The sequence below is a fragment of the Eutrigla gurnardus genome (genome assembly GCF_963514095.1).
Source record: "Eutrigla gurnardus genome assembly, chromosome: 20".
In the NCBI taxonomy this organism is placed as follows: Eukaryota; Metazoa; Chordata; class Actinopteri; order Perciformes; family Triglidae; genus Eutrigla; species Eutrigla gurnardus.
In genome coordinates, this window is record NC_139931.1 from 15,138,937 (window position 1) to 15,153,862 (window position 14,926).

The 14,926-nt window shown below is 44.8% G+C and overlaps 4 protein-coding genes across 5 annotated transcripts in view; 1 reads left to right on the plus strand and 3 right to left on the minus strand.

Moving 5' to 3' along the window:
- Positions 1 to 14,926, minus strand: part of LOC311031311 (epithelial membrane protein 1) — a 155,200-nt gene that overhangs the window by 1,985 nt on the left and 138,289 nt on the right. The window lies entirely within an intron of this gene.
- LOC311030831 (zona pellucida sperm-binding protein 4-like) lies at positions 227 to 4,529 on the minus strand. Of its 2 annotated transcripts, none has more exons than XM_084036852.1 (12): positions 4,059 to 4,529; positions 2,608 to 2,735; positions 2,368 to 2,485; positions 2,024 to 2,158; positions 1,734 to 1,906; positions 1,569 to 1,648; positions 1,344 to 1,477; positions 1,081 to 1,264; positions 857 to 1,001; positions 710 to 779; positions 491 to 625; positions 227 to 412 (listed from the first exon to the last, which is right to left on the minus strand). In XM_084036852.1, the coding sequence occupies exons 1-12, from the start codon at positions 4,096 to 4,098 to the stop codon at positions 258 to 260; spliced, it is 1,497 nt and encodes a 498-aa protein (XP_083892978.1). In that variant the 5' UTR covers positions 4,099 to 4,529; the 3' UTR covers positions 227 to 257. The 2 variants fall into 2 exon arrangements, with proteins under 2 accessions (XP_083892978.1, XP_083892977.1); XM_084036851.1 differs by lacking the exon at positions 4,059 to 4,529 and adding an exon at positions 2,878 to 3,679.
- On the plus strand, positions 3,823 to 7,974 carry wbp2nl (WBP2 N-terminal like). Its single transcript, XM_084036853.1, has 8 exons — positions 3,823 to 3,980; positions 4,536 to 4,644; positions 4,801 to 4,939; positions 5,082 to 5,174; positions 5,399 to 5,596; positions 5,798 to 5,917; positions 6,429 to 6,505; positions 6,603 to 7,974. The coding sequence occupies exons 1-8, from the start codon at positions 3,922 to 3,924 to the stop codon at positions 6,657 to 6,659; spliced, it is 852 nt and encodes a 283-aa protein (XP_083892979.1). The 5' UTR covers positions 3,823 to 3,921; the 3' UTR covers positions 6,660 to 7,974.
- Positions 9,435 to 14,032, minus strand: LOC311030972 (heme-binding protein 1-like). Its single transcript, XM_084037035.1, has 4 exons — positions 13,650 to 14,032; positions 10,979 to 11,117; positions 10,185 to 10,365; positions 9,435 to 10,030 (listed from the first exon to the last, which is right to left on the minus strand). The coding sequence occupies exons 1-4, from the start codon at positions 13,725 to 13,727 to the stop codon at positions 9,853 to 9,855; spliced, it is 576 nt and encodes a 191-aa protein (XP_083893161.1). The 5' UTR covers positions 13,728 to 14,032; the 3' UTR covers positions 9,435 to 9,852.

The window sequence follows — 14,926 nt, forward strand, 5'->3', positions numbered from 1 at the left end:
CATTGAATTACCAGCACCTCAAGAGCTGAATGACATTTGGGAAATCAGAAAAATAATATTTGATTAAAAGTTGCAGGACCAAGTATCAATGTCAATTTTCATTAAAATGGCAATTTATGTAAAAAGATTAAAAAAAGAAGCTTTTGGAACCATTTGAATGAACAAATTAATACATAATGAATGATGACAGTTTGACATTTTGAACAATTAATTTAAAAAGTACAAAAACAAGTTTGAATGCACATCAGAAAAGTATTTTAATTGTTAGATTCTTCACTGTCATCTTGTACTTCACACACTTGCTGCACGTCTGCCTCCTTCCGTTTTCTGAGGCTTGACCACACAGTGAAGGTCAGGATCACCACCAGGGCCGCTCCGACACCAGAGAGAATATACACCGTCACCAGAAACACTGAGGGACGGAGAAAAAACATTTAATAGCGTTGGTCTGTCACATCCTAACTATAGTCTTGTGCTGAGCAGGACTTACTTGTCTTCTCTTTCACACATGGATTCTCCTCCAGTTCAGTGTTGTTCTGTCCCAGCAGCAGCGGACCCAAAGAGACCAGCTGGACCTGGTCAGACTCGGGCTTTGCCTGCCTTCTCTGTCTCTCACCCCTCGATGCTACGGGGGAGGGGAGGGGGAGGCAAACGTTTACTAGTCATACACAGCTGGACAAGGAGAAAATCCATGCTGTTATATACTCACAAATGATGGCGCAGCGCTGTGCACAGTCAACATCATCGGTACAGATTTCTACCCAACAGTAGAAGTAAATCTAAAAGGGGAGGCGTCACATGTCTGCAGCAATGCACTTTTTAATTTTGGTGAAATATGTGGCTGTAATAACCTTACTTCCTCCACACTCGGATGGCCTGTGTCAGGGTCCAAGAAGGCAAAAGTCTTGACATCAAACCTCCTGACTTGGGAGTGGGAGGGGTTCTTCCCCTGCTTGTCCACAGGGACAGAGCTTCTCATGTCATCCAAAGGATTAGGGCATCTATCCAGGAGGAGAAACACGCTTATTAGCCGTTGCAATAGAACATCTCAGGTGGCCGCTGTAATGGCCTCCACCTTACCCGTCATAGAGAAGCGTCCACACGGAGTGTCGAGACGCGGGGTATGCAAAGCAATCCTGCACACGTAGGGAAAGTGTGGGGTCTGGGGACGGCTGGCCGATGGATATCTCCACATATGCAGCTTTGCGGAGGGGCAAGGTCAATGGAAGCTGGTCCTCGGGAAAGAAGGAGGTGAAGGATGCATCTAGAGGAAGGGATATTCACAAAAGGCAGTCGCTTAGTAACACAATCCAGCGGGCACTTCTGCTCTCAATCTTCATCACCTTTGGCTATCCTCATCTGCACTTTGATGGTTCCCAGTGCAATCACAGGTGGTGGGTCGGTCACTGCGTACAAGGTCCGCAAGTCCACTGCACGCTTCAAATGTGATGCGTCGTATTCACACTGGACCTGGAGACTAAAAAGCCCCAGACTTATCAGTACATGCGTTGCCACCAGCATACTTTTCTAACCTGTAATCACTCCGTCAGAGTGTCAAAAAATCTCACCTAAATGGAGAATGTTGAGTTATACTTTCAGTATGCAGCTCCTCCACTACCAGCTCGTAGATCTTCATGTCTCCATCTACCTGAAAGCCAGGCAGAGAAGGAAGGATTTGGGATTTGCAAACACATCAACTATGTAAGCTGTGATCTCCACAAGTAACAAGTAACCTTCATCTTTGCACCACAGTCCATGATTCCAATCTTGAAGACAGCTGTGTCTGGAGTGGTGACCACGGGGAAACATTGTGGATGATCCTTGACTATGAGTCTGCTGGGATCGATGGGTTGGTGTGTGTCTGTGGCCTTCACTGAGAATACAAAGTGTCCATCCAGAGAGCAGTCTGGAGGGAGCGTCAACACACGTGTGTTACTCTTAAACAAGCATTGGTCGCCATGTGTTCTTATTCAGAGTTTCCATGTAAACGGTACGTTACATGCCAGGACCAACGGCATCTTACCATTGAGTCTGTAGTAGCAGGTTAAATCATCATCGTCATAGCAGCATCCCATTTTGCCGCAGGCATCACTGGAAACGCTTCGTTGGCCACAGTCCACTCGCAGAGCTCTGTCTGTGTCACAGTTCCCAGGTAACACTGGAGAGAAGCCACGTTGTTAGTGTCCTCAACTGGCACAGTAAATTAAATCCTGCACAGACCCTCTGTATTGTAGACCGCATCACTTGTGGGGAAAATAGGCTAGTTTAAATTTCAAACGTTGAAAACTGATAAAAAAAAGCACAGACTTCAGACATAGCAAACAATTGTGTCAGTGAGCTTGTGATGCTCATCAGCTCTCCACTCACGTGTTGGGATACGTCGAGTCTTCTCACCGTATCTCCTCAGGGGACAGCTGATGTTCACCCTGAACCATCGAGTCTCTCCCGTCAGCTGTACCTGCAGAAAGACGACCACCTTGCTGCCCTGAGGGTCGAAGGTCATCACGACGTGGATGTTAAGAAGCCATGCACACACATGAGCAAATTCTCTCTAAGTCGAGGACACCCCACTAGCTTTCATACAGCCCCTTATTATTATTACTTTACCTCAATCTTTACATAACAGCTGTCAAATTTGCTGAAGAAGTAGAGGCTCTGGTTTTTCTCCCTGCCCAGTCTCGCTCCACAGGACCCCTCGGCCCGGAGCGCTGGGATCATGACCCCTGTCTTCACCTCTATGAAGAGAACAACAAAGCACAACGTCACCACCAACACCACATCGAATGCTCCAATGCAAATGCTGAGGGCCTGTATTGGGTGAACACTTGCTGAAACCACACTTGCCCTCTCAGAGGTTGCAAATGAGCAACATCTCACCTTTAACAAGTATATTACTTTTGACCCGTGGACCAAAAACAGCTCGTATCCCTTTGCCAGAGCAGGAGACTCTGGGCAGGACAAGCTGCTCTGCTGTTTTCTTCATCTGGACGCTCGAGAAACACCAACAGTGCTGAGCCACGACGGTGACAATGACAGCAGTCAAACAAAGTTTTTCAAAGCGATGAGTCATCTCCTTGTAATTTAGATGTTTATACGGTTATACGTCTCAGAAATATCTTTTCTTTGAAGCGTAAGGGGGTCACGTGACTTACGTTAATTAGGGTTAATTAGTTTGCAGCTTGCTGCGGTACTTGTCGTTCATGTAATAACAAAAAAAGAAGATGCGCCACGCGCGCCCTGAGGACTGCCGCTGAAATCTGCTTTGAAAAGTAGGCCAGAGTGAGCTGGTAATAAAAAGGTCAGTGTTTAAATAATACATAGCCTATCATACCGAGCGCATGCATGTGTCCTCGGGGAGCCATTAAATGAAAGCGTTGCGTAACTCAAAGGTCTTGCCAACCTCACCCAACTTTCCTCTCCCCATGGCAACGCTTGTACCCGTCTGATGATGACGCGGGCGATCTTAAACCCCCGTTCACTGCTGCAGAGTACTGGATATTTGGAACCAATGTTGTAATTAACAGTTAAATCCGCGTATACAGACCCGGGTCATGACGTTTTCGGTTTAATTAGGTATGAGGTGATTTTAATCACATGGGGATTCTGCTTCATATTTGTTGAACTGGGTTTCTGTAAAGCTGCGATGCCAGAGGACACTGAGAACTCACACGTGGAGGTCAACGCTCAGACTTTCGCCTTTTTTACGCTCCATCACATATGTAACTGCTCTCTAATTGGACAGGTTTCAGCAGCAGTTCGTGTGCTAATCATGTTGACTCTCCCGCGGTGAAATCACGAGTTGTCGAATCTTGTCGTGACGTAGCGGCAGTGACGTTCCTGGGGGCATTCCCCCTGTCGAGACTGACGGTCGGACTTTTAGCACGGGGAAAGCAGGAGAGCAGAAGACGTCTCCCTAACAACATGGCTCTGAATCGGAATCACTCGCAGAACGGCGGCGTTTTGGTAAACAATGGAGAAAGGTATGTGAGTTCTATGGTTCGTGGGGTTAATTTGACCAGCCAGCCAGCTGTCGCCTCTCTGTTGTCGGGCTTGTTTACCTTCTACTTTCCAGTGCGTAGTCATCAGAATGCTATCCATCCGCTAGCCTCCCGCTAGCCTCCCGCTAGCTGGCCTGGCTAACATTAGCATAATAAGCTAACACAGCTGTTCTGATGTTGACGTTTTGCCGTGTAGCTCACGTTGAGGAAATTCACATATTGTGTTTACTTTTTTTTAAAACTTGGGTAATTCAACATTGTTAACGACTGTTTTTATAACCTCCGCGTATCTTGGCAGTTAGTTCAGCTGTTGAGCAAGATGGCTAACTTAGCCAATCAAAACAGGAAGTAGCGGTAGGCTTCGTGTGATATTGACATAACAGTACCTAATATTGTGTAAAGTGGGTTAGGTGCGTGTTGCTAAATTCGGTAGTTTCAAACAATTCCCGCATGTACATTATTGCTATAACATAATTACATCAGCGGATCTTAGCTGTAAGCGGTTGCTTTACTATCACCTGCTTCTTCTCTTCCCAGTGTTTTGCGGGAGTGTAAGAATGTGGAGCTGTCGTTCAGCGATTTCACCGGGAAGTCAGACCTTCTCAAGGGGACCAAGAAGGGCATCATTTACCTCACACCATACAGGGTACAACCAGAATAACATAAACATGTATTTAACATGCTGTTGCTGCTGCTGTCTTCTTGATTGGCAAGTTGGTGGTGGTCATATTCTCATACGTGCTTTTAACCTCTTAACTCTTCCCACACACTCTCTTGTCTCTCCCCTCATTCATTGGCTTAGTTGATATTTGTGTCCAGTAACACCAAGGATTGCATGGGTTCAGCCATGTTCCCCTACTATCTAATGAAGGGCTGCAGCATTGAGCAGCCAGTCTTTGCTGCCAACTACATTAAAGGGACAGTGTCAGCTGAGCCCGCTGGTAGGTGGACATTTGTTTTTGAACTTGTTACGTAAAGGTCACATTTATTTTGTAAAACACAATGGATGTTACTTGAAATAAAGGGACTGCACTATAACACACACACGCATAGCTTCCTGTAAATGCAATTGACTCTCATCAGGTGGCTGGGAGGGCCAGGCCCATTTCAAGATGTCATTCCCCAGTGGAGGAGCCATAGACGTGGGGCAGCATCTCTTCAAACTGGCCACAAATGGTTCGTATGCTAGTCTCCTAAAACACTGTGTGCCACCTTGACAATGCTTACTATGTATTGAAAACTCTAACACAGTGCCTGTTACCAAATTAACAAAACCATGCTGTAAAAGTACGACTTTCACGATGAATATCTTAATAGTAAAATTGAGTGAACACCCCCACAAACCTTTGGAAAATCCGGTGTAGTTTAAGCAAGAGACCTTTTCTCGTGCTGTGTTTCAGCTTCCCGCGCTGCTCCTGCACAAAATGGTGCTGCCTCTTACGGCTATCCTTCACCTGGAATGATGAATGGCTACGGTCCAGCTCCACCTGCTCCTCATGGCTATCCATATCCACCCCCTCCCCAGCAGAATGGATTCTACCAGGGGCCTCCCCCTGCTGCTGGCAACATGGGCTACCCCCATCCAACAGCTGCTGCAGGTACAGAATTCAGTACTTTGTCATATGAGGTTTATATGTGCTTTTAGGTCAAACAGTATGTGATCTTACCTTCATAGTTTTTAAACTTTGCCTGAATGTACATGTTTTTGTAAAGTAAAAAGCTTTGAGGCACAAATAATGCTGCCATCTCTCTCTGACCTTGAATCTCTTTTTTTTTTGTCATCGTCTTCTGTGTTCCAGGAATGTACCCATCTGGTTTTGACTACATGGCCCCACCTCCCCCCTACCCTGGGCCACCCCAAAATTGGACTGCACCCCCCCAGAACTGGGCAGCAGCAGCAGCACCACCACCTCCTCCAGGTTTATTTCTCTCTTTATTCTTCCTCTCTGCACGTCTGTGTCACTGCACCCGTCAGATCGGATCTGTCTGCCTCAAAGTGAATCACTTGGTAGCACGCCGCCCAAAAAGGGGTGCTGATGTCTCATCCGCTACACATCAAAATTCCAAAGGATAAACAATCTCCTCTCTTCCGCTCCCTCCCCATACTCTTTTCACCTTGTGGATTTCAGTGAAGGCGGTCTTACCCTGCGACATGTGAGCTCGGTTCACTGTACTGAAATATCAGTTTGGCACATCTCTATTTAAGGAAGAGATGAGTTGGACATTTGCCTCTGTGCATCCTCGGGGTGTGCCTGTAGATTTTGTCTCTGTGATTCCTGGAGCTGTCAGTTGTTGTGCTTCACATTACTAATACTGTGCATCAGTCCTCCTTGCAGTGTTTTGAGCTTTAGCATCTGTTCCTTAATATGTTCAGCATTCATCACTGTCTGTCTTTATCTCTGTCTTTGTCATATCTCCTTTTATGTTCAGGTAACTCCAAGGCGGCTGAAGCAGCTGGCAGTGCGTATTACAATCCCAGCAACCCACACAATGTCTACATGCCCATGGTAAGTTGCTTCGCTTGTCGTCACCTCAGTCAAAGTTGTGTGGAGGCAACGTATTTAGTGGCGCTTGTACTATGTTTGTTTCTTTATTCTCACGCAGGAGCGGCCTCCACCATATGCACCTTATCCAAACTCTCCTGACAAGAAAAGTAACTGAAGCTCAGGCGCCATCACTTCAATGACACTCCTCTCTCTTCCTCTGTATCTTAAATCAATTCTAAAGCAAGGAGTCGTGCTGAAGGATACAGCATCTATTGTAGAATACAGACAAGGAAATGCAAGTAAAAGAGGGTTCAAAGATGTCAGTGATAATTCACCAATGAATAAATGCTATTTTGGATACTGGAGTAGCTTACGAAGCTATCGCATCTTTTAAATACAGTTTTCCCTTTTTGCTTCAGTTCATTTGAGTTAATTGGACTAGACTCCTGATATTAACATTCTCAGTGATTTATTTCTAATTCTCTGGCACGTAGATAAGGGCGTCTAAACTGTCTTTAAGAGCTGAAAGGAGGAGGCATTATGGGGAATGTATTTAAGACAGATTTATTACCAAAACATTTTTGCAGCATTTTCTTGATTTGCAGTTCCTGTAGTTATTAACAATAGCAACTCCTATTCTAAAGTATTTTTGCAGTATCATTGAAGGTACCGTGTGTGTGTGTGTTTCTTATACAGTTTTGCGTTGAGTAGTTGTCCACATAAAAAAGCAGAACTGGGATGAATAGTGTTTAGTGATACAGTGTCCAACTGATTCTCATGCTCTAGAAAAAAGTGGCTAATGTACAACCAACGTGATCCTGCACTACATCAGTTACAGTTGTATAAGTAATTCCATTCATTGTATGACCCAAATCTTAATCTCCATTTAATTTAACATTATGTAGTATTTTTTTTTCTTTTGTTATGAAAAGGAGCAGTGTATTGTTTTTAAAAAATGGATCACATAGATCTTTTACATAACAAGTCTACAGTATGTATGTGCAATAATTCAGCCTCTCATAACAAGGTTAAAGGTGACCCGCCGGGGGGTTTCCTCAATGCCCCCATGCTCTATTCCTACAGTAGCTTCTATTGTATTCATGTATGCAAAGCCGAGCTGAAACCAGAACTCTACTCTCTGTGTAATTACACTAGTGTGGGGTTACAGGCCCCAGGCGTTTTATTAAGGGCCCGTCAGTGTTTTGCCTGCTGTTGAAACTTTCTGAATGCAAAACATTTATTCCTGATTAAAGTGGGGCGGGGCGCCAAAATGCCGCCTAATCGCATCCCACTCACTGTGCATCGGTTAACACCTGTTTGAAGGAATATTTGCACACAGATGAAGTGGATAGAGGATTTTTTTTTTTTTTTTTTAGTTTGTCTGAATTAATCAAATGTATGTATTAATATCTCTTTTGCATTTCTTATTCCTTTTGCTGAATTTTGTTTGTCATTTAAATAATAAATAAATAAATTAGTCATTTAACGAATTTTGCATTGATATTTTTGTCACTTATCTGATATTCATTCTCAAATGTGGAATGTCTTCAAATGTAATATTTATGGAATAGAAATATTACATTTGCATTCATCAAGGTTTGCTTGCATTTTTTAACATTTAGTTATATAATTGCAGTCCATTAACTGTGATATCTCATTCCATCATTCACTACTTTGTCCAGTTACTTAGATCACCTGCTTACTGCATTCTTTCTTCTGAATTCTCCACGTATATCAATTCTGATTTCTATACAAATTATTTAAAAACTACGTATGGTATGTGTCAGGTCTATAGAAGTAATAAAAAAAATGGAATTGGTACAGCTGATTTATATATTTCCCATAACTGTGTGGACTGTCCTTGACAAGAAATAAGACCACTCCAATCATCCGCAGTCTTACTGAATAATTGTTTAATTATGTTATGAAACACTATCAAACCTGAACAATATATTCACTCATCACAGAAAATCACACAGTAACGATGATTCTCAGAACACAGTTTGAAGAGCCAGAATAAATGATGGCATCGTCATGCACTAAAACGCTAAATATTCACGACACAAATGCTTCCTGGATCAACGTGTAATCTTAATCGAGTTTATCGGCACCTGTAGCGAGCTAGCTTCCACTCCGATGTCCTCCCATAAATTCATAGTTCTACTTTATGGCTCAACTCCTCCGTTTCATTCGTGTGCTTTTAACTGCCATGCATCTTCTGTTAATCCACTTTAAATTTCTCTGTAGCTGTCACTAAAGTGTAAACTAGATGGTAGATGTGCAAAACCCTACTGTGTGTTCTTTGGGGTGAGGGGAGCTCTACGGGGACTTGATCGACACTTTGGGACAAATGTCATTCTAAAAGGAATTGAGAAAAACTCAGTTCAGTCGTAACAATTAATCTAAAGGTATTTGTTTTAAGATCTTTCCCCCGCTGGTCTAGAGAACTGAACCTCTGTGATGAAATCACATGGGACTCCAAGAAACTCTCCTTAAAGTCGAGCTGAAACGGAATTGCAAGAGCATCTAGCTGTCAAACAGGATAGAGGCTAAGCCCCGCCCCTTCAGGCATTACCCATTGGACCTTATTTCGGAAAAAATATGTACAGAAGTAAATGGCAATGAGCCAAATCATTTCTTGATCTCATTTGAATTGTACAATTAAATAACATGCGTTTGTCAAGTTAAAAGATCATTGTATTTAGACGTCGCTTGTGAGACTTGTGTATTTGACTCTTGTATTCGTACATATATTTTCCAAAATAAGGTCCCATTGGTCCACCAGAAGGGGTGTGACTTAGCCTTTCTATCGGTAGGCGGGACATAACGTTGGTGATGGATGGATGTCCTGATATTATTGGTTGGTACTAGCTGATGTGCGTGTGTCATATTTTGTTTTTCAGGAAGAATAAATATTTAATTTTGATATAAAAATACGAAGAAATTAATTTATCTATTTCAGCATATATTGTTAAATCGGTGCACAATATGACGGAGGGTGTTATCGTAAAGGGTTAAAAGGCATTTTTCATTAAGCTCGACTTAAACACTTTTTGTCTAGAAGCTTCACATCACTCCCATTAGGTGTTTTCTTTCAGAGCTGCTTTAAATAAGAAACAAAAATAAAGAAAATGCTAACACCTAACTTCCATGTAGCTACTGTACGTGTGACGAGAAGAAAATCGAAGGGTAAAGGCAACATGGGTAATCTCTATCTGTCCATTTGGGTTCAAAGGTCTGTCGAGTCACCATATTGCTCTTACCAATCAATCGAGTGCTGATAGAGCTACAGGTCGGCGGTGAAAGGGTGATTAAGGTTGAATACAGGATTCAGCATGAGATTAGACTCGGACGTGACCGAGGGGCTCCTACGGCTCCTCCTGTAGAAACCACACCTCGTTGCGTCGTCCGTAAGGCTTGAGCGGTGGGTCGTAGCTGCAGCAGAAGTACTGCTTGCGCTGAAAGGGGGCCGTCTCACCCAGGGTGCGTGTCAGACGCAAGGCCTCTGCTCGGTACTCGGTCTCCGCTGCGAAGCCTCCAAACTGCCTGCGAACACGAGGTGGGTAATTAGAGAGTGAGTTTAATTGCATGGACATCTTACTGGATGTGCTGTCTAATGATGAAACACTGAGGAGACTGAATATATTAACGAAGGCCTCCAACAATGAAATAGCTACTAGACACTTTAAATGGCACCTACAGAGCGTAGACGGTCATGCCGGGCCGCTCCTCCACCTTGATGGTGCTGTCTGTGGGAGCCGGGGGGCTTTGCTGGTAGTTGGAGGGGATGCGGATGGCGACCACCAAACGGCGAGACAGAACCCCATCATTCCGCGGGTACACTGTGAAGATGATGGGAGCTGCCGTACCCATGGCCTCACCTGATGGTAGTGTGAGACAGAAAGGAGGGGGGTGGACATGTAGAGGAGAGAGACTCAACAGTCCGCCCTAAAGCAAACCGAAAGGTCGGGATTTGTGTGATTTTTGTGTAGAAGGTAATATAATTATGCAAAAGAAACAACAGGACATGTTAATCGCACCTCTGCGAATAACAAACAGATTAAATGTTTATTCTGCACCGAGGCCTCGTTCTCAGGCTGCACTTTTAGTTTTGGTCTGTTTGTCTGTTGACCTAAAGCTGGAAAACACGACCTCAAAGGATGTTAGTGTCTGAGTCTTATTCAAATGTTTCCTCCAATTAAGCGGAGCCATTTCAAGTGAGCCATCCTAAGACTTCCATTAACGTAGGTAACAAATCAAGTTAAGCACATTCTGCCTTAAAAAAAACCCAACAGACTCAATTACTGCATGAACAAAATAGGAAAACTGAGAAATTGAAAAAAGAAGTCCAGTGTGTTTCTTCTCATTTAAATTACATTAATCAGTTATCTTGCTTCGTACCTTTCTAATGGGTGTGATTAAAAAAACACTCATTAGCTTGAAAGAGGAAGAGGAAACATGAGAGGTGGTAGTTTGATTTTGTGATGGGCTAACCTTGTTCATTGCTCCCACCGATGTACATGAGCAGCTTCCTCACCAGCTCCCCTGACACTTGGTCAAAGGATCGTCCCTCAGACGAGACAACGGCGTATTTGGCACTGTCGTACCGCCGCACCTCAAAGCTAACGCCATCCTAGGGAAGAAAGGGTTGAGGCATCAGCGGGCAAACTACAGCTGCACAATTTGGTGAGCACAAACGCAGAAACAAACCCCCACACACACACATAAGGCTGCACGGGAGAGGTTACGCTCGCATATGATTCACCTCTGACACACTGATGTTGACAATCTGCTCCAGAGGACGAAAGCCTTGAACTAGCGGGGCAGTGTGTGTGTGTGTGTGTGTGTCTTTGTGTGTGTGTGTGTGTGTGTGTCTTTGTGTGACTGCACACATGTGGGTGTGTGAAATCGATGTGGGCAGCCAAATAATGAGATGCAGATGAAATGTATTTACACTGATTTGATTTTCTTCTTCTGCACTGCAGGGTTCAGTCAGCCTGCAGAGAATAATGGGCAAGAGATGTCTTACATAACACAGGGAAACACACACACACATGCGCACACACACACACACACACTACTCGCTGCCGCCCCCAGACACACACACACAGTGTCAACAGATGCAACAGTTTTGCATTAAATGTGATTAAGTGGGGCGAATGTGGAGCACGGTCACTCAGCTATGCTGCTCAGCTGAGCAATAACTCTAATAGGTTTTGAAGGAATTTGGCCACTGCAGAGACGGTGATGCAGGTTTCAAATACAGCTCCTTATTCCCCTTAATGTGATTAGTGCTCCGTGTTTGTCTCTACGATGTTTTTGAGCATTGGAATTGAACGTCATTGTGATTTGTCCTCCTTACAGTGGTTCCTATCGATCTATAAGAAGCTGCTGTAAAACAATATATACAGTTCGTTAATATGCAGATGATGTGTTGTTGTTTTTTTTCAATCGGTGCATCCACCAAACCAGGCACTCTTTCCGATGTAGGCTCACGTCTGAAAATGTCACCCCAATGATTTAGTCTTGTATATTAATGTCTGACCCCGGTGGTGACGAGTGTAATGGGATGGTAATCATAGTAATTACAAGGGTTCTGTATGGCTCGTCAGTGGGACCACTTTTAACATTATGCATGGGTGACATAGAGAAAGCACAGCCTGACTTAAGCTAAGCAGTGCAATTAATGTGTCCGTTGTGTGTCTGTGTGGGGCGAATGAGTCTGCCTGATGTGAGCACGCTAAAGATATCCTCAATCTACACTTATTAGCAAACTTCTAACTGAACTCCACCTATATGCTGTTGCCGGTGTGCGAAAGTGCGCGTGCAGAGGCGTGTGTGTGTGTGTGTGTGTGTGTCAGACCCTGCCAACTCCTCTGTATTCTGTGTCAGTTTTAATTAAGGGTGTAGGGTGTCAGAGTCAGGCGGGCGCCGCACGGATCAGGTGACGAGCTCTGATTTCAATACCTGCCGTTCAAAGAAGTCAGTCAGGTCCAGAGATTTGATGAGCCCTGAGCTCTGCCTGTTCAAGGCTGCTTAATGAAAACTTGGAGGAAGTATGGCTACTGTAGTGACCTTTGTCAGTATATATATAAATTAACAGCTCCAGACAGGAGCTGTTAGTGAGGAGTGTCATCGCAGATCAGAGTGCGTGTGGGTAAATGTGTCACTTTGGGTCATTTGATTCCCCGCCTGTCTGCTGGAAGTCTTCTTTGTGTCGGTCCGCGTGCCTTTGTTTCTTTGTTTCTCTGTCAAAAGTTAGCTGCCGTTCAGAGACAAACACACAAAGCCCGTTTGGAAAACCCCGTGCCATGGTGACATTGCATGGCTGTGTGCACATTTACAGTAGTGCACAGTGGGTCAACGGGGCACGAGAGAAGGACCTCGAAACCACTCAGTTAACAAACACACATCACTGGCCATCCAGAGTGTGCATACATTAAATACAGGCCAGCACAACACAGAGGCTACACAAGGGGGGGGGGGGGGGGGGGGGGTGTAGTGCTGCTGACATGGAAAGGTCATGCCCTTCCTCCTGGATGACGTCAGTGGTCGATGGTCAGTGTATCAGTGTTCACATATCTGAGCTCATGCCTTAACCACAAACGCGTCTGATCCGAATCCTCTTCCAGGGCAGGGTTAGTTCGCGTGGCCCCTTGTGGTTATTTCACACGCACGCGCGCACACACACATGATGTCACTATGGAAAAAAAAAACCCCACAGCACGTTACATTTGGACTAGTATAGTGTGTGCGGGCGCGCGTGTGTGTGCGCGTGTTGTTTTAAGGTTACACACACAACTCGGCATCACCTTCTCTATTCATCCCTGCCTGCTGATTGGCGGAGGACCTCTGGCTGGTTCGGGCTCAGCGGGCATCTTTATAGGTCACAAGCAATTAAGTGGCAGGCTGTCAGTCAAGGTTACAGAGGTTGTGATAACAGCCGGAGGAAACGCTGTAAAGCCCACGACTATGTAACACACACACACACACACACACACACACATATGGCCGTCAGTCAGTTTGAAGCGCTGGATGAAATATTGATGCAAACAGACGGAGAAACGCTGCACCTGTAGCCGTGTGCAGAGCGGGATTAGCAGCCACGGAGAGGCGCACAGTGCAGATATGTGAGGGGTGAAGTTGTGTCCGGCAGGCTGCTTACCTTCGTCTCGCTGCTGAGCAGTTTGTATTCCGTCTCCTCGGTGTTTCCGAAGAGCGAGTTCTTGATCATGCCAAACATGTCGCCTCGTCCAGGTCGCCTCTCCTCTCTCTTTTTTTTTTTTTGCGCGTCCTTGTGTTTATTCTGCAGACAACTTTCCCTGACAACTACTTTATATATAAGGTCGTCCAACTCCTTAAACAAACCGCGATAAAGAAGATGCAACCAGATGCTCCAACGCGCAAAAATCCCCCCCAGAGAAGAGCGCGCCTCCTCGTTCCCTCTGAACAGATGCTGTTTCCTTTCGGAGACAGAAGTTGGAGATGCTGACTCCTCGGAATGAACAAATCAGCCTCCACTCTGACGGGAGGAGTGTCTCCGCCCTCCTCCGCGTATAGTCCCCCCTTTTATAGCAGCTTGACGCGCACTTACATCACCACCATCGTACACGTTATAAGTCACTTAAGGCTGGGCATCGAGCTGGCTTATTAGCCTCAGGTGACTTCATGCTGCTGATTCCCTAGTATGAGATTTATCATCATCAAGCTGTAGGTGCCCACCCCCAAATAGAGTTTGCCACTCAGCTGTTGTCATGGTTTCTCTCTCATCCTGTTTGCCATGGCTGTCTCCTCCAGGATCCATTTAACAGTGGGGTGTAGAAACCCAGGTTTGCATCCTTCCTTTTGTGCGATATAAATTTTGACACAAGCCGTTGGTTTGTCAGTATGCATCGGACTTTGTTTCCAGAGCCGAGTGTGTGCGTTTAGTTTGGGGCAGCGCATTGGGTCCTACTTCCTGTGTCACTGTGTGTTGCTTGGCTTTAGGGTTGGTCTATTTAAATTCACACTGAAGGCAACGTTAGTCACCACTGGAGAGTACAAGGAAACAGTAAAAGGCAGATTTAATGAAAAAAGGAAACAAACAGTGGGATGATAACGCTGGGTCAGGAAAGCTGAGGTTGTGTATGAGGGAGCAGTGGATGGAGGGGAATACGCAACACTACAGTATCAACAACACCCACGGAGTTGAAGCAATATTGCCGTGACAACACATGTAATCACCAAGCCCATGTGATTTGTTCTCGATGATTCTGGCTGATCAACATCTGTTTAGATGCATATTAACTTTAACCTGGCTCCTTAAGCATGTAAACGCAGCAACGCATGGATTCCACTACCAGTTTAATTGATTGAAGCAGCTATTTGTTAACATGTTGCGATGTGTGAGCAAGTTCTTAAAAAAAATAATCAGAAAAGCATAACAGCAACTCATAGTTTAAT